The 26,708-nt window shown below is 46.6% G+C and overlaps 1 protein-coding gene across 1 annotated transcript; it reads right to left on the bottom strand.

The window, feature by feature from the left end:
* Nucleotides 1-12,526: 12,526 nt before the first annotated feature.
* On the bottom strand, nucleotides 12,527-17,365 carry LOC136532045 (endoglucanase 9-like). Its single transcript, XM_066524674.1, is given in 7 exon segments — nucleotides 12,527-13,147; nucleotides 13,226-13,398; nucleotides 13,480-13,615; nucleotides 15,415-15,777; nucleotides 15,779-15,877; nucleotides 15,970-16,277; nucleotides 16,754-17,365. Coding segments are annotated over 7 exon segments (1,863 nt in total). The 5' UTR covers nucleotides 17,139-17,365; the 3' UTR covers nucleotides 12,527-12,748.
* Between the last annotated feature and the right edge of the window lie 9,343 nt (nucleotides 17,366-26,708).

Raw genomic sequence — 26,708 nt, 5'->3', positions numbered from 1 at the left:
CGCACGTACGAAGTGGCAAGGCACATGCTGTATATGGGGCTCATCCTCATCCGCCACGGACAGGCGGGCAAGCTGTAATGCTATAGACGGTGGCCGGTGCCGCCAAATGCGCCATGAAGCCCATGACGATCCGAACTGTGGGCGGGCATGCGTACGGATTGTGAGTAACAGGAGTAACAGCTAACACCATGACCATGCATTATGCAACTGTGGGGTATATCGCTGTGCTCTCGAGGTGACCCGCACGCATCCTTGTTGCGCCGCGATCTTCGGTGAGTTGGTTGTCGATCCAAACTCGAAAGCCATGACACGAGCTTACTCGTACTCTTTCCTAATTATAGGTCGTTTTAATCTTTTAAGTTACATCAATTTTTCTATGTATTTAGATATAATGTATGTCTATATACATATCAAAATCTATGTAAAAATTTCAAAGCAATTTATAATTTAAAACGGAGGGAGTAGAGTCATAGGTACACTGTACTTATAATGGCGATCGTGGTACAGTAACCCACCGGAACACAACTGAAGATGTGTGTTCTTTTCATATTTTTTTTTTTCCATTTTCATCCACTTCCGCGAAAACACCCATACGTAGGCGGGTCAGTTAATGTTTGAACGGAGGAAATGCACACATGTGATGAATTGGATAATAGATAAGAACAAACATGATAAGAAGGGTATGATAGGTAGATGATAGGTGAAAGAAGATATGTGATTAACTAATTATATGAAAAAGAATCCTAAGAAAACTATTTTTCCTCATGTGCTGTGCTCACCAGCTAGGCTGATGCAGTATCTTTACTCGTGGTGTGCAAGTTTTATGGCTTGATTTTTTTTATCCTTCACCCTATTCACTTGGCTTATAAGCCGTACCTTTCAGTCAATAAACAGTATTTTTTCTCTCACAACAAATCAGTCAACAGTACTTTCAGCCATGGTTTATCAGCCAAACGAACAGGGCGCTTGACTCTCAGTTATGTACCATCAGCGGATGGTAGAGGATAGAACTTTGTTCCATTATTAAAAAGACATCAATTAAAACTATGGTTTCTATGTGTAATATCTACTTATATGAATCACAAGTATTGAAACAATCACATAGTATATAGATTGGGATTGACCTAGCAGCAAACTATCACATAAATCTAGATTGAAACTATTAGGGTAAACATAAGTTTAATTATATTTGTTCTAAATTGATCAATATTTTAGCCTTGAGCATGAATAGAGGAAAATGTAATATTGACAATATGTTGATGATACTAGTTTCGTAAAAAGTTTTTTTTAAAAAAAATTATGACGTTTTTGTAGTGGGCTTCGATTAGTGGTAATAAAAGGAAAAAAGAAAACTTGCGTGATCATGGAGTTGGCCTCCTAAGGGTGGCGCCTACCATATTCCAAACATGCTTATATCCAAAAGTAGCAGTGGACCAGGCTGGATTAGAAACGCGGGGGCCGGCCCTGATTTGCAGATCTGCTCATAAAAAACAACCCAAAACGGCAGAGGTCCAGTGACAAAGCCAGCCGTGGCGCTAGGGGTAGCCCCCTACCAATCCTGAGCATATGGAGCCCTTAAGCTTTCTCTTAAAATTTTATGTATATATGTATTACATAGAAGAGGTTAAAATTAAAAAAAAAGATAAAAAAAACCTCTATTTTTTTTCAGCCCATCCTAAATTTTTTTCTGACTTACTGCAGAGGCCGGCTGGGATCGATTCAAAGTTCAAACCGGCGGCCGCTGGATGCCGTGGCCCGTGCCCGGACGGACCGAATTTTTTACTTTTTGGCCCTTTTTTCGAAAGTTTCTCTCAAATAGACCCCTGGCGGAAAGAATTCCAGAAATGGACCCTTGGCTCGGCGCCAGAGTGAGTGGCGCCGAGCTCGGCGCCACGGTGACTGGCGCCGAGCTCCTAGCCACAGGCAAATGGCCTGCAAGGGGCTCGACGCCAGAGCGGATGGCGCCGAGCTCGGCGCCGTAGATCTTGGCGCCGAGCTCGGCGCCACTCACTCTGGCGCCGAGCTCGGCCTAAATATCTACCCGGCCGGCCTTCTTCCTCCTCTAGTTGCCCTAGCCAGCCCCCGTCGCCGCTGCCGCGCCCACGCCCGCCCGCGCCCGACGTCGCCCGCGCCCGCCTGCGCGCGCCACGCCGCGGCACCCGCCTGCCCGCGCCCGCCGCGCCTCGCCGTGCAGCGCGCCCGCAGCGGCCCGCGCCCCCCGCGCCGCGCGCGCCCGCCCGCGCCCGCCTACGCCGAGCCCGCGCCGAGCCCGCGTCGCGCCGGGCCCGTCCGAGCCGCTGCTGCTCCGGCGGCCGAGCCCACGCCGCTGCCTCTGCTCCCTCGCCCGAGCCCGCACCGCGCCGCCGAGCCCGCGCCGCGCCGGGCCCGTCCGAGCCGCTGCTGCTCCGGCGGCCGAGCCCGCGCCGCTGCCTCCGCTCCCTCGCCCGAGCCCGCACCGCGCCGCCGTGCCCTCGCGCTGTTGGCCGTTGGTTGGCTGCAGCGCCGAGCCGCCACGCCCTCCACCGTCGTCGTAGCCTTTGTCTCCACCGCCGGCCTCGGCCTCGCCCCGCCTTGCCGACGTCCACCGCTGTCCTCGCCTCGCCCCGCCTCCCGCGGCCGTCGAGCCGGTCTCACAGCGCGGAGCACCGGCCACCCCACGACCGCCGCGCGCCACCTCTGTCGTTGGCCGCGCCACCGTAGTCCCGGATATTCACCTTGACCTACGCCCATCGTCCGTCGACCCGGAAAGGTATAAAATATGAATATGCAATGTACATATTTAGTTGGTGTATGTTATTGACTAGTTATATTGTGATGACTTTGTTAGTTGATTTAGTTATATATATATATAGATAGATAGAAACATAGATACATTAATAAATAGATATAGTTAGATAGCTACTTATATATGTAGTTATATTTGTAGTTAACTACATATGATCTTGCTATTTAGTGAGTACACTATAAATATATACGTAGTTATGATCATGATTACTTAGTTTGTAGTTAGAAAGTACTTGTTAGGTACTATCTATCGTATAATTTGGACTAAAGGACATGTGTTTCGTTACGTTTTTTAAATAGATGGACAACCTAGTGATCATATATCATGGAGGCACGGTTGAAAGCGATCGTTATGGATATATTGAGTTTCTTGACATGCAAAGCGTGCATGTGCTATTCAATGATAGGCCTTCATTTAGTGATATGGTTGCAAGGGCTCGAGAGGAGCTGCATTGCTTTGGAGATGATGACATTGCAGTTGATGGTGTACTGCACCTAGGTTATCCTCCGAACATCTTCAGGCGAATGATCTCAATTGGTTGTGCGGATCAGTGGGCCAACTATGTGAGATCGGCTATGAAGAGCCAGCTGCAATGTTTGGACGTGGTTGTTCGTCGGGTGTTAGTTGATCCAATTCCTCATGGGTTTACCCCAGCAATGGATCATCCGGCACACATCGACCCTCCCGTTCCGGAACCTTACCTGCATGTGCAGATTGCGCCTACGGTTCTTGATGCTCAATCTACCCTCAATGCGTTATTTGGAGATGGTTGTCATACTCATGTTTTCGTGGCAGATCCTCCTTATGAGATCCCTTTGACACAGAATCATCCGAGTAAGTGTCTTAACCGTATGGTTTTTGGGAGCTCATCAGAATCATGGTATTTTTTTCATTCTTTCCTCATTTCTGTAATGACGTTGCAGGAGACATTCCTGAGAATATCGATGTGCCCCATGTTGCTGCGCAAGTGCACTTTTCAGATGGATTTCGTGGCTCCAATAATGTTGAAATTATGAATGATTCGGAGCCATATGAGATGGCTAGGGCTCTTGATTCTGATGATGATCGTCCTGTTGGAGAGCTGACGGAGAGTGATGTTGAGATGATGAGACGTATCTTTCCCGACCGCCGTGATCCTAGAGTTCATGAGTTTAGTGATCTTGCTCATTCTGATCTGGCGTTTGCAGAAGGACGTGATGATGAGCTCCTAGAAGCTCCTGAGGCCGGTCCTAACATGGTAATTGAGGAGGGGAGGGTGTTCAATGACCTCACTGCTTTGAAGAGGTGGTTGTAGGCTTTTGCAGTGATACGAAAGAGGCCTTACAGGGTATTGCATTCATATGTGGAGCGTCGTTACACAGTTATGTGTGACAAGGAACGCTGCCCATGGAGGGTTTGTGTAAGAAAGCAACAGGTGACCGGAAAATGGAAGATCACAAAAGTAGTTGGGCCACACAATTGTGCTGACCATGAGCTGACACTGAGGCATCGGCAGTTGACGTCTACCCTAATTGCCAAGCGGTTGATGGGAATTTTGCAGGGAGAACCCAACATGAAGGTGAGAACAATTATCAGGACCGTTGAGGCGTTGTATGGAGGATATGTGATAACTTATGGTAAAGCATGGAGGGCTAAGCAGCGAGCGTGGAACATGATATATGGGGACTGGGAGGATGGGTATGAGCAGCTGCCAGTTCTTTTCAATGCAATCAAAGCGGTGAATCCAGGCATGCATTATGAGTACATCCCAAAACCTAATGCAGTTCTTAGGACCATACAACCACTCCTTGAAACGACACTTCGCCATTGAATACACCTAAATAATGAGACATTAGTACATAAACACATATAGCTCAAGATTTTAACACATACACTTTGCACTTACTTCATGCTTGTTTGGACACACAAACTCCAACGTATTCTCAGGGTTTATCACAGCTCGATCTCCGTAATCGCACAGAGGAGGTTCCTTGAGTCGTCTAACGGCGGCTAGGTGCTTCTCCTTAGCCGTCATTGCCGGAGGGTTAGGGGGGGTGGAACCCACCGCTTGAAGTGCTCACGTGGATGTCTCCCTCTAAACCTATCGTCGAAAAAGAGGTACCTAGGATCAAACTTTTCTGCACCATCGATCTACTGAAAGAAAAAGCACCTCTTATGGTCCTACACAACGAGATTCCAATAATATATTAGTATCATACTTAAACAAATAAAGAAAAAGGATAGTACAAATAATTTCTTACATTAAACCGACTACATGTGTAGAAGCAACGTGCGGCTGTGTCCGAATGTTTCGATTGAAAAACATGGGCCGGAAAACCACAATCACAGTTAGGGACAGGAAGGTCAGGGGGAACAGGGGCATCTTTGCTAGACGCGTCGGGGTATAATTCGCGAGGACGACCCCGTTTTCGCCAAAACTCCTCCCGAAACATTTCTTGCATCTAACAAATAGGATGTAATTTAGCAAACATAAATAAAAACATCACAAAAAATATCAATGATAACCATAACTACAATACAATCAATTTCGTTATAACAACCAAAAGCAGTTAACATTATACCCTAAACCTAGGGTTTCTCATTTCATCCACAACAATAAAACCCATAACATAACTATATGCGACTTGGTTTGCTAGCATTTTTCACGCCTTGAAATGAACCTACAGTTGTATAATACATATATTGAGGGATACAATGAAACCCTAAGTGATGACGATTCTTAGGTTCAAAAATCCGACTAATATATACCGAATCGATGCGAAAAAAAACAAGGAGGGGAGCGATGATACCTTGCTCTCGAAGATCTACGGATCAAATCAAGGTTTTCAAGGTTCAATATGTCGATTCGTGAGGTAGGATGAAGTGGCGAGAAAAAAACCCGAGGAGAAAGAAGAGGAAGAACGCTCAGGGAAGAAGGCTGGGCGGGGGTTAAATGCAGATAGCTCGGCGCCATAGTGAGTGGCGCCGAGCTCGACGCCAAGATCTACGGCGCCGAGCTCGGCGCCATCCTCTCTGGCGCCGAGCCCCTTGCAGGCCGTTTGCCCGTGGCCAGGAGCTCGGCGCCAGTCACCGTGGCGCCGAGCTCGGCGCCACTCACTCTGGCGCCGAGCCAAGGGTCCATTTCTGAAATTCTTTCTGCCAGGGGTCTATTTGAGAGAAACTTTCGATAAAAGGGAAAAAAAAAATTCGGCCGGACGGATTCCCTTCCGCGGCACGGCGGTTGCCAGGGGCGGGGCCTGTACGGCTGCTTCTGTTCCGTCTCGGCGCGGCCTCCGGTCCGGTGCTGCGGCCTTCGGGAAGCGTGATTATCCGTTTCTCCGCGCACGGCGCCCTACACAGTTGTGACGTGTGTCGTCACCCGTCTGACCTCTACTGTTCCGTTTTCCATGACACGAGTCAAACGGTGGGCAGGGAACGGAAATCGATGTGCGCACTGCTGGAAACGAGAACGTCATGGTCTCGTCGAGGCATGGAGCAGACAGCAGACTGGTGCACTAGGCCAAGGCCAAGGCCAAAGCCAAACCGACTTTGAAGATGTGTCTGGCAAGCCCTTGTTGCATCGGAACCCAGAGGACTGAAAGCCTTGGCCCTTGGCCCAAGCTAGCCCTGCAGGCCGTAGCCCGTGAGTCGAGAGCCCTTTGTTAGCTAACTCATGGCAAATGTTATTTACCCATCAGGCATCAGTTAAAAGTTGGCATCGTTTATTACCAGCAAACAACTAATAACTTGTACGTATTTCTTTGAAAAAACAAGCCACTAACATGTGGGCTTCCCCAGCACGGCAAGTGCTGCCTGGAAAATGTAAAACATCTGTTTCAGATTGCAGAAATTGGAAGATTAAAATGATCTGTGAGTGCATTTCTCACGTGTGCAACGAAACCATATAGTACGCGATAACTGAGGGGAAAATCATATGCTTCATAGAAACAGAGTTCCATAGCTTGATGTCGATAATGTGCAATGCCACACATACATGCAACGTTGGTATGCAATCCATATAAACCAACCCTTTAGAGGTTGTTGTTTGTCATTATAGTGGCCACATTAACAGATCTCAGGAAAACTTTTTACTCTTGTACCTCATTGCACAGAAGATAAAGGCTAGCAGAATTACCAGTTAGCATACATACGCTTTGCAAGAATAGGGGGGAAATCAGATTAGTTTCTTACCCGTGGACGACGACGTGCATGACTGCATGCCATCGCCCTCGGACTTCGATCTCCATTTAATCTCCAGTAGATGTCACAGACCGTGCGATGATCCGCGGGAGAGCTTCGGACGTTGATAGATGGTGAAGGAGCTGTTGGTGATGAAGAAGCTGTTGAACACGTCGTCTGTGTCCGTCTGGCTCCCGCACGACCGGCCTGTGCTGCCGTTGGTGCTGCTGTCTGCTGATAACTGCCTCCGCTCTAATCTTCCACAGCCAACCAGCAAGCTCTGTACACCGTTGACGGAGAGCCGAGGCCTGGAGTTCCCCGTGCAGCCGGCTTGTGTGCATCCGTGGCGATCAGAGATGTGACAACCGGGAGCTCTTCTGTGCGTCAGCGTCAGGTGAGGCGCTCGTTTCCTCCTGCTCCCGGGGTTGAGATCCCTTGGCGCCGATGCGTTGACGGCAGCCTCTCGGCGCCCTACTCCGATGTAGATATGAGGCCGGCCCTGGAGCCAAAGCCAAGGCAATAGGCATCCGTCTCCAGGGCTGCATGGGGTCCATGATGGCTGCTCGTGTCCTTCTAGACGATGGTGCAGCACGACTGCACGAACGCCGCAGCCACCATGCACCACGGTCGCTTCAGCCGTCAAGTGCACATCTTGGTAGATGGCGCCTGGCGGCTGCCTCGTAGATGTCCCCTCCACGTGCAGCTTCGTCGTCGGGAAGTGCAGGCAACGCGCACACATGCTGCAGCACTGCTGCTCGTCCACCAACGTAGTAGAAGTGAGCTCGCGTGCTGCTCCTCCAGGGTGCGTCCGTGCCAGAAGCTCCACCTTGCTTGCTATCGATCTGCCAGGTCGGACTTCTCCTGCAGACGGCGCACCGACCGGTATTGCTATCGATCTGAGCAAGGGCACCGGTGTAGATGAACGTGCCTCCGCTGTGTTGGCTTCCACCTTGCTTGCTCGGCCCGACGACTAAGTCATCTGCTCGGCGGCGGCCGGTGCCTCGTGGAGCCGTCTTGAGGCGGCGCCCTATTTTTCTCTCCGTAGGAACATCCCCTGGACGATCCCTTCCGGCTCGTGGTAGGGAAAATAATGTATTTATCTTTTCCTTCTTTGTTGCTATACGTAGATTTTAAAATAATAGATTTATTTTTCCCCTCTTTTTATCTATATAATGATAATGGCAAAGGTGGGTAATTTTCTAGAAAATAAAGTAGATCTTGCCGAAGTATATAGATTCGATGGCCAGATGTTTCTGATTAATATGAAAATTTCTAGCATTTTTCTTTTTTCCTAGCATGTCTAGGAAGAATTAACGCGGAGCCTCCAATCAGTAATAGTAAGATTTGTTTATGCAAAACCACTCTCAGTGCTTGCCGTACTCCCTCCGTCTCAAAATAATTGTCGTTTTCGTTTCCCGAGAAACAACATTGAGTAAATATATATTAAAAATATTAATATTTATGGTACATAATTAGTATCTTGGGAAAGATATTTGAATCTAATTTTTTATCAAATTTATTCGAGGATATAAATATTGCACGTATTTTCTATAAATTAAGTTAAACTTGTGGCACAGAAGAAAAAAAAAACGACACTTAATTTAGGACAGGAATTGAGTGGGGTTGTTGGTTCTGCAGAAGCTGCCTCCGCAAGTTGTTAGTGTGGGGCCGGTCAAAAAAAATTGTTACTGTGGGTCCGGGGTCAAAAAAAAAATACTCCTATCGGTTAGTGTGGGCCTCTTGGATGTCTACCTCATTTTCTTTCAAAATGTCCAACCCATAGTACGTATCTTGTAGTGCAAATTGTTGCAAGACATTTTTTACGAAAGTGTGCTTATTGATAGAGTATTAGGGTTTGGATAATGCTCGATTAACATAGATTAATGACAACCATTGAGTACATATAGACCCATGGCCCGCCTTGACGCTGCGCACACGTGGCCGTGTCGCCGTCGCCTTGCCATTGATGGCACTACGGCGCGCGGGCCACGCCGGTCGCGAGCGTGCGTGTCTACCGGCTAGTGCCTGGCCGCGGGCTACGCCGGTAGCGCCAACCGCGTCCCGCCAAAGCACGCCATTGCCGAGTCCTTGGCTGCCCCTCCCTCACCGCTCCCTCGATCTCTCTCTGTTCTCGTCTCCCTGCCGCCGTCGAACCGCACCGGCGCCGCAGCTGCGAGGGGTCACCTCTCATCAATCCCTCTTGTCTGCGCCTAAGCCCTCACATCCCCTCTCCAGCCGTCCCCACCCTGCTTTGATTGCGGCTTAGCCGAACCTCAATTTTGGAGCTTCACCCCTCCACCACATCATTAAGACCCATCACCGCCCGAGCCATGGCCAGCCTCCACCATTTCACCCCGCGTAAATTCCTCTACACCACTAGCTCGTCTTGGCTCCCTCTCCACCGTGCGCACGCCAGTGGGAGCGCTACCACCTTCCCGCCATCGCTGACGCGGCCGTGTCCGCCGCGTCTCGTCGCCGTGCTCATCGTGCACACATGGCCAGCCCTGCTTAGGTAGTCGCCGGCCGAACCACCACTTCACCCAGGTTCGCGGTGTGTCCCAGGTGCTTATCCTCTATCTCTACCGTCATGTTAGCACTGTAGCTCATCGGGATGACCGCGACGCCATCGTGGATGACCGCGACGCCATCGTGGATGACCGCGCACAGTGGCAGCTCGCTCTAGTGCGCCCTGTTGCTTCGTATCGCCGCTTAGGGTAGGCGTTAGGGTCGTAGATGGGGTTCGGCTCGTTAGTTGGGTCGGTGCGAGCCTCGAGTGGCTAGCGTACCACCTAGTGCCACCGTCCGCCGCGCCGGCAAGCGCGGGGCGTCTGGAGGACCTCTCCGGTGCGAAGGTGAAAAGATACGAGGGCTCCGTTGCAAAGTTGATGTCTATAGAAATAGTACGTGTAGTGTTCGCACTATTGTCTGATAACGCGAGGGAGTTTTTGCTAGAGTGCCAGCGCGCACGCGGGCTCCCCGCCGCGGTCGCCTCCGCGCGTGGGCCGCGTTGGGCCAAAATCGGTTTATTTTTTCGTGGAAAATAGAAATAGCTTTTTATTTTAATTCTAGGCTAAACTTTGGTAATTAATATAAAATAATATAGATATCCAAAAATTATGAAACTAATTTTGTTATGTTCCCAAAAACATTGTCTACCTGTTAGTATAGTTAGTTCATACATATCTGTGTGGTTGCTAAGGAGCATTAAAATAGTTGAGATGCTTAGTATTATTTTGATTAATAATTGTAGGAATTTTTGTGGTAGATTGGTGATAGCAAAAACCCTGAAATTTTTATAGTAGCTTCATTGTATTATTATGTGCTTACTGTAATTTTTGTAGCCCTAGAATAGACTACGTAATATGGTAGCTAAATACCCATTAAGGCTAAAGAAATAATGACATGATATTGGTTTATAAAAGTTAAGCACTTGTAGGGTGAGCTTGAAATCTATTTGGTAGAGATAATAATTAGCTTAGTATCTTAGTCATTAGAGCTAGCTTAATAGCTTAGTATGTGTATTCTTATTTTAAGAGTTGTTGTTGCCAAAATACTAAGTGTGGCATCATCATTGCATGCACGTAGAGAACGAGTTGGTGGAGTTTGTGACCGCCGGAGAACAGGAGTACGAGGAGGTAATCGAGGAGTATGAGGAGGATGTTCTCGTACAGGAGAAAGCCCCACAGCCACCGACGACTGACATAGCTGACAATCCGCCTACCCAAGGCAAGCCCCGGTGCATAAACCTTATTTTGAATAATCACTGGATATATATATATATATATATATATATATATATATATATATATATATATATATGTGTGTGTGTGTGTGTGTGTGTGTGTGTGATGTGCATTTACGTTACATGATTTATATTAAAACTACATGCATAGATAAACCTACCTATGAGTCCTACTAGCATAGGTTGAGTAATTGCTATGCTTATGCTATCGATAGCGTGAGTAACCTGCCGTTATTCACAATACGTGATTATTATTATTCCTCTCATGATAAAATGGTGAAAGAAAATGGAGACCGGGCAGAGATATGGTACGGGTATTGGTGGGTGTAATAAGTTGTGTCCTGTGGCCAACGGGGCATAGCTTGATTATACTGTTTTCCCTGTCCGTGTCGGTTAAGGACCGTCCGTTGTTGTGGATGGTAGTCAGGTCACAGACTTATTATCCTGAGCACATACTTGCTTATGGGAGCGGGAAGGCTCGTTGCTCTTTTATCGTGGGTTCCGGCTCTTTCCGGACCGACTGATTGGAGGTGGGGATGGGTGGAGGTCTAAGCACCACACGGAGTCCGAGGACTCAGGAGTGAGGACTTAGGAGTCTAAGTTTGGACGGAGACCTGGACCCCTTGACAGGAGAGTGATGGGTTAGGTCTTGCTTGTGTCTGGGGTACAAGCGGAGCATGTGTTTCGGGGTACCCAGCTATGATATATTGGTTCACGAATCGTCGTGTGATACGGTACTGACTTGGCTATGATATAGCACCAGTAGTAAGAACCTGGAAGATGAAAGGGGATGAATGGATCTAATTGCTCAACTCTTACTTGAAAGTAGAACATGTGCTTACATAGAATGGTTAGCTAATGAACTAATCATGACTGCTAATAAAACACATACATAAGGATTCACTACTAGTAATGCTTTTCGTAAAAAAAGGAAACCCAGCAAACCATAAAGCTTATCATATCATTTGGAGTCGAGAAATTATTCCCATTAGTCGGGTAAGTCTTGCGAGTACACTGTGTACTCATGGTTTATTTACCCCTGTTGCAGGCGCAGCTTGAGGAGTGGCTGTTGTGTGGAGGATTCTTCTGGTGGGCACAGACAGATCCTTATATCTTATCATTAGATGTTTATTTCAATTCCGTTGTTTAAATTCCGCACTCTGAACTTGGTATTATAATAATGTATTTCCGAGAACTCTTGTTGTATGAAATGGACTAAGTATTATAAACTCGTTCTTATTATTGGATTCTGGATGAAAGCATGGATTGTTTGAGTTCTTCCTTGGGGTGTGCTCGACGGAACTGTCCAATGTAGCCAACTTTCGGGGTGCTTAGTATCTAGTGAAAGACGAGCGCCTCCGAAGGTGAGCTATTTCGAACGGTTCTCCCATAGGAGGAAGGTGCCGGCAAGATGAGATCCCAGCGACGGCAAGCCAACCGGCAAGGCATCTCGGCGGTGGCAGCTTTAGGGTTTGCGGAAGCAGAGAGGTCGCAGGAGCGAAACGTCTCTAGATACCATGAGAGAGTATTAGGGTCTAGATAATGCTCAATTAACATTGATTAGTGACAACCATTTAGTACATATAGACACGATGAGGAGCCAGGATCAGCAGGCCCATGGGCTTACACTAACACTTATGATATGGGAATTTGTCACTGTATCATCAGTGAATTATGACGTATGATACCAACAGTGGCAATTAACCCAACCCACGCATAACCACCTCAGACAAATGCTGACAAAATTGGACCTGCAACCAAAGATTCCTATATGCAGTCAATACACTGCGGCTGAAATTTTGGAATTCCACTTATTCACAGAAACACAGAAATGGGCTTAGTTACCACAAATCCCCAGGGAATCTGTTACTGAATTAGAACCGAGGTTCATACACAACATATAGTCCTTACATTGCACGGCAAATATACAACAATGAAAGAAACAAGAAAAGATCGATGCTACATCTTGTTAGATCTCCACGATAGTGATGGTAGTAGTAGTAAGGCGAGAGGAACACTAATCTAAATACACAGTATACAAAAGAATCAGATACCCACGGCCATCACGGTTTCCATGGGGCTGGTGGCGGCGGAGGCGAAGGGAACATGGGCGGTACTGCAGAGAACATAGTGTTCTTGTCCACCCCATGGCCTTCACCCGACAAAGCTACCAATGCTGCAACTAGACCAGCATTGCCCACCAGCGTTGCTTCAGTGTAGTTAAAATTCTTGCGGACATCTTTGAACCCGTCATGGCGATCAGGGCCAGCAACCATGGCCCCTACTATGATATTAGGGTTTGGCTTCTTGGTGTCCCTCCACTTCCACCCTCCTTTGCAGCCGTAGTGAACACCACTCTTAGGGATCGAGGCACCCCGATGGTGAACATGCTTGGGGTAATGGTTTCCGAACCCAACCACATAGCTCATCTTCAAAGGATTCTTTCCTAAGATGTACTCAATCTGATGGAAGTAGCTAGTTAGTATCAGAAGTTAACCACTGCTGGAACAACACTGGGTACTAAAATGCTGGCAGCCTACCTGAGTCCTTGCAAAACTGCGAAGAACCTCAATAGAGTAGAAATGGGGGCCACAATACCACCCTGGAGTATCCGCAGCCTCAAGATAGTCACTGAACACAGAAGCAAGGAATGCAGCGTTGACCACATACTGAAGGGGTTGTTGCTTCCCGTGATTTAACTGAATCAAACCATCTGTAATGGAAAAAAATTCAGTAAACTGTTCTAATAAAGCAGCAGCGATAGTATAATACACCAAGTGGACACCTAAATCACCTCTTGTTCTGTTGAAAGATTTAAAGATTGGAAGGTAGGAACACATGATAATGCTAGTTTGGTTGTGGAATGTCCTCAACATCTCTTCATATGGATATCCAGGACTCAAGAAAAGCCTCAACCGGCTTAGAAGAACCTGGAATGTAAGATAAATAAAAGAAGTACTGTAAGACAAATATGTCACAAGCTATTATTCACATCAACAGTAAACAAAATGCTACTTTCTCTCTTTTATTAAAGAAACCAGGTCCAGATCTAATTGACTCCTTTGGCCTTTAGGTGAAAGAAGACAAAAACCAAAAAGGTGCTACACGTGTAGGCCTGTACCACATCGGGGTTGGGACTTTGAGTGAACTCTGGAACATTAAGATGTTAAAGATGGTATCAAAGTTCAAAGCATTAGCCTTGACCGGCTGACTGCAGAAGATAACTAGTACGCACAAAATGGAGTTTCTGAGGCTTCCTTAATCAAATTGTCCAAAATGAAGGTTTCATGCTGAACAAGACTGGACAACATGGGGCTCATGGTTTGATTGATATTTTAAGAATGAAAACAATTTCATGCTGAAGGAGCTTCCTGGCAGTTATATTTTAAGGTTGATACATTCCTATACTATGGAGCAAGACTGGACAACATTGAAAATGTGCCCACATCACCCTTAAAATATCAAACAAACCATGAGCCCCATGATCTATAATTGGTAGTTTAACAATAGCTAGTACCTTAAATATGACAGGGAGTTGACTTGACACTAAATTCCTGCCGCAGCTGAGCAAGTAGATGTAATACTTATATAACAATAATGAATCAATAGATAGGGTATCTATAGGCATATCCGCATATATAATAATGAAACGTAGTACTCCCTCCGGTCCAGTTTATAAGGCGCACAGGCATATTAAGATTCAAATTTTACAATCTTTGACCAATAGTGGCCAACAACTTTTAACTATTATAATACAAACTTGATACGGATATATTTGTAATGAAATATACTATCCAACAATCATAAGTTTATAATCATAAACAATATAATATAAAATAAATGAGAGAACTGCTCCGGTACTCCTCTTTTAGAAAACTGCACGAATCTTAGAGAAAGACAGTTGGAATTAGTTAAGGGTAAATTTGTACTATCAACAACTAATATCAACATACTCACAATCATGCATGCAGATCGCTTGCATAATATCCGCAGATCGTCTAGCAGCCCCCTTTAAACCTTTCAATTTAAATTTGTCATGAGAATCATTTAACTAGAGATGTGAATGGAGGCAAAACATGCTGCTAGTGTGTTGATCGAGATGATTTCCATCCGTATTAATTCGAGATGTAGAGGATTTATTAGTTCGTCTACCGTTTCCTACTATGATTCTCTCTAATATCTACACCAAATTGGCAGGGCAGCAACACAATCTTTAATGCAACATGATTAGAGGGCGTTCGGCCTGCGGCCATGGCTCAAACGACGCAGGGAGAAGACGACTGCGTGGTCATGACCATGAGACGATGAGAATGGAGGCCTGCAGGGTGCATGCAAGCAGATCAGCATAGGGGACTGAGTTAGATCCGAAATTTTAGGGATGGTTTCAGCCCAGCGTTGCTAGTATTTTTTTATATAGTACGAATTTGCCCTTCAACTAATTCCAACTATTTTCCTTAAGATCTGTACAGTTTTTTAAAATAGGAGTACCAGAGCACTTCTCAATAAATGAATGGTCAAAGTGTAACTTGAGAGATCGTATGATGTCAAACTCTACCTTATAAACTGGACTGGAGAGAGTACTAGACAAGCACCAGGTATCAACCATCAACAAAATAAATGCCAACAGGCAAGTACTAGGTATCAACCATCAACCAAATAAATGCCAGCAGGTCTAACGTATGGAATGTCTCTAACCTTTAATTAGGCAAGATAAGATTAAAACATTTACCTGTGCACCAGTGAGCTTATTATCCCAGCTGAAAACACCATAATCCGGTCCACCCCAGAAAGCACCAGCATGCTTTGCAAGTTTAGGGTGCGTGGCTAGTGTCAAGTAAGATGAATTGCCAGTTGCAAGGTACAACCATGAACTACCCCACACAAACTCATCCCAGTAACTGGTTGAATTGTAGAACTTTGCAGCATCTGAGCCACCTGCACTATACCTCCCACGCCGTTCCCTTGCAAACTGGAAGAGAGTGGTAGCACCATGTACAAGCTTCTGTGAGTAAGCCTTATTGTCCTTGAATACAATCGATGCTGCAGCTAATGCTGCAGCCATTTCAGCAGCAAGATCTGAACAAGCTGTGGCACTCAACCACTGGACGTGGGTAGTCAATGTCCTCTGGCCTCATCCAACAATAACGATCATTGGGCTGTGTGGAACCAGGCGAAGTTGCAGCACTTCCCACCTGCACCCTCCATAATTCAGATTAGCAATGACCTGGTGGCAACAGGCAAGAACACAACTCCAAATACATCCTATTTGAGATGAAAATTTTACCTGCGCAATGACACGATCAATGCTATCGGCTGTGGAATTAAAGGTCTTCAAGAAGTAGTCTGACCCCCACTTGATAATGTCACGGACATGGCCAAGTTCCCCGACAGCATCGTACTTAGCACTGTACTCAATGACGCTCCAGCTGAGGAGGGTCATGGAGAAGGCAGCTGGGAAATTGAACTTGACAGCGTCCCCAGCATCATAGTACCCGCCGACCAGGCTTCGCCGGACTGCAGGGTCAGAAAGTCCGTCCTTCATGCAAGAGTTACCACGCCATGGTATATTGTTGTGCTTCGGAAGCTTCCCAGCTGCAGCAAATTGAACATCGAAGATGTCAACGAAATGTGACTTTTATACTGAGAAATCACTGTTTACAATGCAGTTTATAACCATCTAAAACCTGGAGGCTCTTGGTATGGTATACCTAGCTAAAAACGCCTTAAATCCCGTCTTTTGAACCGGCGTTGCAAATCACTAGAAGAGATCCCAAAAATGTTGAAACTTTGGCATCCACAAACTAGAAGAAACAGCACAGAAAACTGATATTCCCTATTCTATTAAGGAAAAATGTCTTAGAAATCAATCTTTGGCACACAAATTTCTCAAAGCAAGGCATAGATTTCTCGAATCAGCGGAGACGACCTTGAGCCCGCTATTTCAAACACAGCGGCGCCATCACGGACACACACACACACACACAAAAAAAAAAAAAAAAAAAAATCTTTGCAACACTCCACCCACGCAATGGCAAAACCCCAAAAGAAACAGAGTTATTACTACTCACATCTCTGGGCATTGAAGAACATGAGCGCCTTGTGCAGCGCGACTGTGTAGTCGTCGGGCGGCGGCGGCGGGCGGTGGCGCCTGGGGATGGCCTTTGCGATCCCGGCGACGACCCCCGCGAAGACGGCGGCGGCGAGGAGCACCCCGAGCGTCCAGACGAAGAGCTTGCGGCTGACGACGAGGCAGCCGATGTCGACGTACTTCTTCTTCTTGCGGCCCTGGTCCCCGGGCACCGCCAGCAGCCAGCTCTGCTGCGTCTCGTCGAGCGTCCGCGACAGCGCGCCCCGGTCGATGTCCAGGTTCCGGCTGCGGTCGTCGTCCGTGGCCGAGTCGGGGTGGCATATCTCCAGCGGCCCGCCCCACGGGTCCCTCCCGTACATGCTCATCTCGCCCCTCCCCGCCTAGCTAAACCCTTGTCAACAAGCTACAACCTTCCCCTCCTCCTTCCTCCTCCTAAATGCTACCGCGCTGGTCGATGCCTCCTCGCGAGACGGCGGGCGCAGCGCGATGTTCCAGCGGCGCGGAGGGGAGGGAGGGAGAGAGGCCAGCTGGAGCTGTGGGCTGGGGAAGGGGGAAGTGGGATTTGCTGGGAGAGAGGCGGCCGGAACAGTGACGGTGGGGGAGAGGGTTGTAGTAAGTAGTGGGATAGTAGGATCACGGATGGGGACGCATGTCTGCTGTACTTGCCTGCCGGTTTGTTTGCTAACCAACAATATCATCTAAAATACAAGACTCATTCATGCTTTGAATAGTGTTACAGACAAAAAAATTCAATATTTATTCGACATCTTCTTCAACAACAAGACCCAAAAGAGAATCCTTTCTGTAAATAGGTTTTCAGAAGAGATGATATCCATATTTAGATTGCGTTTCTTAGACAACCTAAAATAAATCTTCCGTACAAATACTTTGTTGAAGACTAATTTTAGATCTTTCACAAGTTATTTTGGGTGTGGGTCTCCTTGGCGTCTCCAATAAAAAGACCCAAATCCAAAATAGGTAGTAAGAGGTCCAAAATCAACCTCCAATAGAGTACCTATATGGAAAACCTATTTTGAATTGTCCGATAGACACAACCCAAATATAAATATCCTCTCTCCTAAAAACTTATTTACAGAAAGAATTTTCTTTTGAGTCTTGTTGTTAAAAATATCAAATAGGTATTGAACCTTTTGCCTGTAGCGCTATTCAAAATAAAAATAAATTTTATATTTTATATGGTGTTGTTAGAGATAGCTTAACTGGAGAGGTTTTGGAGTGTGGTGTTAAGGTGTGGGGATGGCGATGGATGCTAGTCTCTCTTCCTTAGTACGGGATAACCTTTGTTTTCTTGCTGCCATGAGAGCCCCGGCCTTCCTCGTCCGGGGACGGTCCATGCGTGTCTCGTGCTCACATGTTTGGTGCCGGGTCTTTATTTTATCTCTGTGTATAACAGGTGTTTTGCCAGAGTTTTTAACTGCACAGGGCACTCAATGTTCCTATAAACATTAATCATACTATCATCTAAACATTTTACTAATATGATAAGATAATTATTAAAGAGAGAACAAAAATCATAAAAACTGAGTTTAAGTTAAAAATCATGTCCACACGAAAACCAAGACATAAAAGGATATGATTGATAGATAATGAAAAGAGAATATATGTGATTGAATAAAAAATTATTCCGAATAAACTATCTATTAGAAATAATTTCTATATGCAGTGTTTATAAAAATTAATAGGTATAAAAACTAGCATCGACCGCTCTATGCCTTTTACGGTATTTATTTATAAAACTGATCCCTCTAGAATGTTAATAAATGTGTCTGAGAATGTCGGTCGTTGGCTTGCTGCTTCAACAAATTATTTTCTTTCTCAGTGCCCAGGTTGCGTTGTACGTTTGTACACTTGGCGTCTTCTATTGATTTCAGTCACAGCTTATTAGTCAGTTAACAATATTTGTTTTCTCACAATAAATTAGTACCACTCAGACTTATCAGCCCAAAAACTAACCAGCGAACATGCCGTTGTACTGCCCAGGCAATCCCAACTCCTAGTACTGTACATGTCGAGGAGTATACGTCGCTTGAACTTAACAACCATGGCTTATCATCATCGTACAATGGTTTTCTCTCGTAACAAATCAGCGAACAGTATTTTTTCGCCTGGCTTTTAGTCATGTTTCCTTCGCTGAAAAGGTAGACTAAAAAATATTGTTCACTAATTTATTGTGAGAGAAAAACACTATACCATGACTAATAAATTTAACTAACATTACAACTACAGTCATGCATGTATGTTGAGTGGGTCTGGGAGCCATGCTTGGCACCAGTTACCACTACTAAACTAAGCTTTTTACCTGTACAGGCGTACAGCTCTAAAAAAAATACATCTCTTTTGTATGGTCTCTTTTTTCTTGAACTTACACAGCACCGAAACGAAATTTTCTTCCTTCTATGATCTTTCGTCCGTTGTTTTCCACTTGATGGTGTTAAGTTAAGGGTAAAATAACCATTTTATCCTTGGCAAAAAAATAAAATGCAGAGTTTTGTTTGTCTGTTGTATATTTGGAGTAATATTAAGACAATAAATTCACACATAACAGTACACAATAGGACACATAATCTAGTACACAAATATATTACAATAAAATGAGCTTATCAAATGCATAAAAACATTCACAAATGCATTGCAATTAACCATAGTTTGACACATAAATTATTCATAAATCCACTATAGTTTCAGTCTCACATAAATAAGGTGACACATAAATAAGGTCACACAAAAATGTGTGAATTCAAACATGCATTGGTCTCACATACAGCGATCGAATTCAATAGGCATATCACAAATCAAAGACTGAGCCTTATTTTGCTTCGCGTGCTTATGGTAGGGCTGCTAGGAAGTCATGTCTTGCTTCTTGTACATATCGATGGGCTATCAATTAGGCACCTTCGGAATGTCTACGCCTTCTTTCTTTGGAAGGCCCAGCTTCTTCTCGATGGGTGTCTGCTTCATTTTACCTTAAGCAGGTTGATCTTCGTGTGAAGCAATAAAAAGTGCTTCGGGCTGATTTGACCCACTTCTGTTAAGCTACTCTGTCTTCCTTTCTTGTACAGCTGCTCCAGTTTAGCTTTGCTGCCCACATCAGACATTTTCCCTTTTTTGTTTCTTCTTGTATAGAATTGTTGGTGTTCTTTTTGTTTAATAAAAAGTTTACAGTGGAGGTCTCTCCTGCTGCATTTTTTATTAAAAAACTAGAGATCGCAGTGATATCACTGAGGATATGTACTTGTAATACACCTAGTAAAGCTCCATAGCTGGTTCCAATACCTCCATTTGAGACTTTCCTGTTGAAAGGTCCTTGTTTGGTTTTGATAATTGAGTGACAATCTAGGTGGACTAATTGTGTCGGTGCGAAAAAGTGACCAATTAGTAAATATTTATCGTTTTGTCATACGTTGTGATCAGATGTAGCCTAGCACTTCAATGACACAAGATTTATACTAGTTCAGGAAACGTGCCCTATGTCCAGTTTGAGTCGATCGATGACTTATATTCCTGAGCCTAGGTGCTCGAAGTTTGCTATGGAGTTACAAATGAGAGGGAGTAAGATGGGGGTGTCAGAGGTCCGGTCGAACTCGAGACCGAAGGGCCAAGAGTGACAAGAGCTTCAACGTGCGCTAAGTGTTCGAACGTATACTCTGTCTGGCTTTAGAGTTCTAGAGCCAAGCAGAGAGAATCGGAATCAACTGTCCGAATCAATTGTCCCAATCTCAATCCCCCCTCTTTTGGAGAGAGTGCATCCCCTTTTATAGATAAAGGGGATAGCTTTACAAGAGAGAGAGTGAGAAAGAAAAAGTGTGTGTGTGCAACCTAGTCTTATTGCCCACGTCGTCGGGTACAAGGTGGTTTGTCGGTGTCCACAATATTGTTGACGCCTAGATGCATATGATAGGCTCCATCGTGCTCTTCTGGTATGACCAATGTCGATGCCTACCATACTGTAGGGCAAATGTCGGCGCTCATAACACTGTTCGTGTTTCGACACGTCTGGAAGGTTATGGAGCATCCTTCTGACATGACCTAATAGTACTGTTCTATAGGTGTGCAGGGTACAGTCCTCGTTATTAAGGTTTGACTTCAGCGCCCTGCCTTACTTGCTCCCCTGACTCTTTGGGTCCTTACCGACCGGGCGTCCCCATTCAGTTTTTTCCCAATCGGCTCCGACCGTGATGGTCGGAGAAGAGCTATAAGTAGAGGTTCAGTGTACTACCAGTCAGAGAAGCGTGTCAGAGTTAGAAGTGAGCGTCGTCCCTCCTTGGCCAGGCCTTCTGATCGAAGAGGTGGGGCCAGAGTCAAAAGCAAGTGTCGTCCCTCCTTGGCTAGGCCTTCTAGTCGAAGAGGCAAGTCAGAGTCAGAAGCGAGCGTCGTCCCTCCTTGGCCAGGCCTTTCGGTTAGAGAGGCGGGCTAGAGTCGGAAGCGAGCATCGTCCCTCCTTGGCCTGGCCTTCTGATCAGAGAGGCGGGACGGAGTCAGAAGCGAGCATCATTCCTCCTATGCCAGGCCTTCCGATCAAAGACTAGATCATCCTTCCAGCCTATCGTTGGGTATCTAGGCCAGCCCAGGAGTTACTCATTGTTTGCAACGTTATCTACTGGGCTGAGCTTTTGCTAGGAAGCAAGTCTATTAGGGATCCCAGGTTGAGGAACCCAACATGAGCCCTCGAGCCCCTGGACGATTCAGGTAGAATCGTCTAGGGGATTTTTTTTGTTTTGACAGCGGGTGCACGCGAACACACCCGCGGGTGTAGTTCCCGAGTCCTCGGGCGATTCGGGTAGAATCGTTTAGGGGGTTTTCATTTTGCCAGCGGAGGAATTCTTTGTTTTGACAATGGGTGCGTGCGAGTGCACCCGGTGGGTGTAGCCCCCAAGCCTGCATCCAACTAGTGAGTTGGTTGGAGGCTGAGCATCTTAGTACTCTTTCCTAGGGCTACAGACTGTCGTTTAGGGTGTTTGCCCATGTTTGTCCTGCCTACGACCTACACGATCGATTGATTTCCTGAGTCAGTGTCGAGCGACCTGAGCCCTGTTGGGCTCGATAGGGGTTGGTCTAGTTTCGTGCGTTACCCTGTTCATGGTTTTCACAACCAGAGGGGCTGAGCTAATGTTGCTTGCCTTAATGGCTCGAGCGACGTGCTTAGTGAGCTCACTAATGGGCACGTTCGAGTGGAATCTAGGTCCATCGTTCGTGACGGGGTCGACATAGCCCTCATGTGGCATTCCACTGCTCCTTAACCCACGTCTTAGCAGATGCCCAGGTTATTCTAGAGACCAACTCAGGTGGCCCACTGGCCTCCCCTCGATGGAGATTCTATAGGCATCGCTCGAGGTTAGGATCAAACGAGAAGGTTAAGATGACCCTATCTGCTTCTGAGTAGATCGAGTGAGGGCCACTGGGGTTCATTTGCATTTTCTCTCCTGGCTCTGTTTGACACAAGGCAGCCTTGAGCTCTTCGTGGGCCAGCCTTTGAACCCTGGTTGGTCATTGCTCATGTTGAATGAGGCAACTACTGCTTCGTGACGCAACATGGAGTGTTGTGATGTATTTAATTGCATATGCGATGCTTTGGATGTATGGTATGAATGAATGTGTGAATGTGTGTATGAGAATGGATGAATGGATGATCATGCATCAGAAAAATAAAGTAAGAGGGGTTGGTAGAGTTACCATGATGACTTGAGTGACAGGCTCGAGGAGTTTTTATCGGATATGTTCGAATGGGATCTGTGTTCATCATTCATGATAGAGTTGGCATGGCCCACATGGGGCGTCCCTCTACTCCTTACCTATCCCTTGGCATTTGCCTGAGTCATCCGATCGACTTAGGAAGCCTGTTAGTCTCTCCTTGGTGGAGATCCCATTGTTGGGCCCTTCCAAGTCCTGCCTGGGAAAGCGGAGGGCCACCTACGTGCGGTTGCACCTTGTTTCCTGTGCCCAGCATGTGGTAGTGGTGGGCCACACCTAGGCCATGTCCCATCTAACTAGACATCGTCTCGTCAGGCAGGGCGCATCCCATCAGTCAGGACGTGTCCCATTGTATTCCCATCCGTATTGAATAGGGGAAGGGAGAGGGGTTTTCGCCCCCAACCACTTGCCTGTCTCCAACCACCACATCTCCTCCTTAAATAGGGGAAGGGAGAGGGTTTTCATCCCAATCCCTCGCCTATTCTCCAACTGCTACTCTTCCTCCTTCTTCCTTTTCGTCAAGCATGTTCGTGTGCCGCGGTGGTTCCTAAGTGAGAGAGGGTAAAGCGAGGGAGAGGAGGACTCACAGATCCATTCGTGAGTCCAAAGTGTGATGTCGAGCTAGAGGCCATCCAATGTGGATGAGTCAGTGCTGGTCGCCTTTGCCAAGAAGGGGCTACTCCCGCCGAAGGAGATGGCACACTAGAGGGCTCCTATGGGGGACGCATTTCTACGGCCTTGGGGCAACGAGGTTGTTTCCTTCTTCGTCTTCCATGAGCACAGGCTTGGATACCCCACACACTGGTTCCTACATGAGCTCCTCAATGAGTGGGGCCTAGAGCTGTAGCACCTCAATCCGACTAGGGTGCTGCATGTCGCTAGCTTCGACACCATCTGCGAGGCCTTCCTTGGGATGGAGCCGTGCATGGATCTCTTCTGGTGGATCTTCACCGAGCGTGCCTTGTCAGAGGGGAAGCCACCTAGGAATGCGCCGGTGGGGGGTTTTGCCCTGTAGAAGAAGTCGAGACCGTTGGGCTGCTACCCCGTGTACTCCCCCAGCGACTCCAATCGGGGGTGGCATGGGAAGTGGTTCTACATCAGAAATTTGGTAGAGGCGCCATTCCCGCCATTCACCAGAAGGAGGCCGAAGAGGTGGGATAGCTGGTCGTGGGGGCTTGCTAGTCGGCAAAATAAGCTAGAGGTCATCGAGGTGGAGCTCTAGAAGCTAGTGTAGCAAGGCCTTGATGGGGTATGGGTATTTCACACCTTCTTCTATAGTCAAGTCACCCCATTGGTGGAGAGGAGGTGACCGATGTGGAACTACCTAGGCCCGATGGATCCTGACCGCGCATCGCCGAAGGAGTTGGCAAAGGACGAGGTATGGAGTCAGCTCGACCGAGTGCTGCAGCTGAGGGCTAAGGAGTCCCTTGAAGGAAATCCCAGACCCCTCCATGCCTTGAGGCTATCCACTCTAGTACGCTCCCTTCTCCTTATTTCGTACCATTTTCTCTTTTGTTTTCCTATATTTTGACTTTGAGTCATTTGTTTTCATAGGAACTTGCTGGTTACAAATTCTGACCGCATCTTCTGAGGGGGTCAGAGGGCGTGGCTCAGCAAGCCACCCTAAAGGAGGAGGTGGACAATAGGAAGAAGAAGAGAGCTAAGAAGGCTCAAAGGAGGCACCAGAAGGAGCAGGAGATCGCCTAGCGCGTGTGGGCCTAGGAAAACAGGAGCGACATGGAGGCAGAGCTCGAGTCAGAGGAGCCCATGGAGTTGGGTGGCGATGCAAGCTCCTCTAAGGATGGAGACTAGGACGTCGTCATGACCTCGTTGAAGCATCATGAGCCTATGGCCATGACTGCCAGTGGTGGGTGGGATGTAGAGAGGCGCAATGACGTTCCTATGTCAAGGAAGCATGCCGCAAGCTCGAACACCATCGGTGAGCGGGAGGTGAAGTGGACACGGTCACCACGTCCTTTGGAGGCACCATCGGCCTTGTCCCTACCTACTCTGAGTGTGGTGAGGTAGGCCAGGCGGTCGAAGGAGCAGGCTCGCACCCCCGTGTCTTCGGGGTTGGTGCGTGCACATGACCCACAATGGGGGGACGCCTAGCCAACTGCTCCGGTGGGTGCGCCATAAGCCAGCGGTCGCAGTGACTCGTGGGTCGATCAAGAACCAACTGGGTCGGCACCTCCCCCAGCCGATGTGAGGAGGCATGGGTCGTGACCCATGAGTGGCCCTCGCCCAGTGGGTTCGTTGCTAGGGGTAACCCTGGGCATTTGGGTTACCCGAATTTTTTTGGGTCGAGTAATAAGAAATTTGGGTAATGGAAAACATTACCCGAATTTAACCTCGAAAAACCATTACCCAAATTTTTTTGGTACCCAATAATTCAGGTTCGGGTATTCCCGAACTATCTGATATTCACAAAAACCAGCATTTGTATAGAATTTCAGCAGCATTCAGTTAATTAGTTTTTTCCAAGTTTCCAGCATTTCATAGAGAAAAATGTATAAGCAAAGTACTAATAGTACCAGATAGCATAAGACCATAAGTTCACACTTCACAAGTACAGAAATGTTAAAAATAGAACCACAACACAATGTCACATAAATACTATAAAGAGACAGTCACACAGTATCACTTGAAGCACTGAACCATTTCAAATTAGAAATAGAAGAGGAAACAGGAAAGACTAGAGGTAGGGCTATTTGTTCTTGCTGCTCTTTTGCATATCTAGAATATGGGTAAATTGGGTAATATGGGTAAATCGGGTACCGGGCGATGTTACCCGAATTTCCCAAACTAATTTCAGGTATCTAGAATCACTATCCAAAATTATAACTGGGTAGATCGGGTATGGGTTCAGGTAGTTTAGGTTTGGGTATTGGGTAGCAGGTAATTTGCCCAGGGTTAGCCAGGGGGTCGGGGCTTTAGGGCCCTGCCCCTTGCGTCTAGGTATGTACCCATGTTTCTTTTATCTCACAATTGAGTTTTTTTAGTGTGACTGACCCGTACCTTTTCGACAGTGGTCAGATACTAATGGGGTTGAGCATCACCCTGCCTGTAACACCCAGATGTTTGTCACCAGTTAAGCAATGGGTTTAAGCTCAACCTTGACATGTTAAGTGGTGATGGAGATGTTAGGTCAAACATATGAAAATGAGCCACCACTTAAACTTGGACCATGCACCATTGCTTACATGTTGCCTTTTCTAAAAAGTATGCTTGAGTAATGCTGGATGTACTTGTTTCATGTGTCTCGCATCAATATCCATCTATATTGATCCATGGAAAAGTTTCATAAAGTTTGGAATCAAAAAGTCACATGAAATGATAAGTCATATCTTTGCATGAATTGCTTTATTAAGTGGATGGAAACCTATAAAGCCAACCAAACCTTGGTACCTTTCTCAAACAACTCTACTTGCACTCATGAACAAAAGTTATGAAGGGTTCATGTTGAGCAGGTGGCCAGAAAATGCTCCAATAGATTAAAAAGGGTGATTTAAGCTTTATAGTGATGCTACTTTGACTTGGTTTGAACTGTAGCTTAGAGTATTTGCATGGCAGTGGAACCTAAATAAAAGTTGGAGTCCATGTTATGTATAACAAACTTTATGTTTGGACCAAGAGCTAGATCAGCTTGTAAGCAAGTCAAACTGAGGCTCACACTTTGAATCTGCTGCTGTTTTCAGAGTCCAAAAATATTCTAAGTCTGAGATAACTGAAACCTGAATTTTCAGTTTCATGAGCCCTACTTTGTAGCTCTATATCTTCCAATATAATCCGAGTTAGACCAAAAACCTTTAAGCAAAGTTGTAGTCCTCATATAGCTCTACAACATTTGTTACTACCGTTTGTGCCTAAACTAAACGTATTAGGAGATATGAAAGGACAAAGATGGATGTTCAGTCGTATTTTTGAGGTAGAATTGGAGATTTGAATTTGATGAACAGTAATGTCCATGTCCGACCGTGCACAGGATGCCGCTGCCGCGTGGCCTCTTGTGCGCCACCTCGCCGTCGCGTGTCGTTTGGTGAAGCCGAGCCCGAGTCTGCCTCCTGCTCTCTCCATTCACTCTCTTCCTCTCCCTTCCCATTCACTCTCCTGCTCTCCCTCGGTCTCTCTCACTGCCTCCTATTCGGCATGGCCGAGCAGCCGAGCTGCTGCGTCGCTCGCTCCTCCATTGCCTAGACATCATCGAGCCTCCCAGCATCGCCTCC

The sequence above is a fragment of the Miscanthus floridulus genome, chromosome 2 (genome assembly GCF_019320115.1).
Source record: "Miscanthus floridulus cultivar M001 chromosome 2, ASM1932011v1, whole genome shotgun sequence".
Lineage (NCBI taxonomy): Eukaryota > Viridiplantae > Streptophyta > Magnoliopsida > Poales > Poaceae > Miscanthus > Miscanthus floridulus.
Note: the sequence above shows the minus strand (reverse complement) of the source record. Positions and strands in the feature narration are given on the sequence as shown.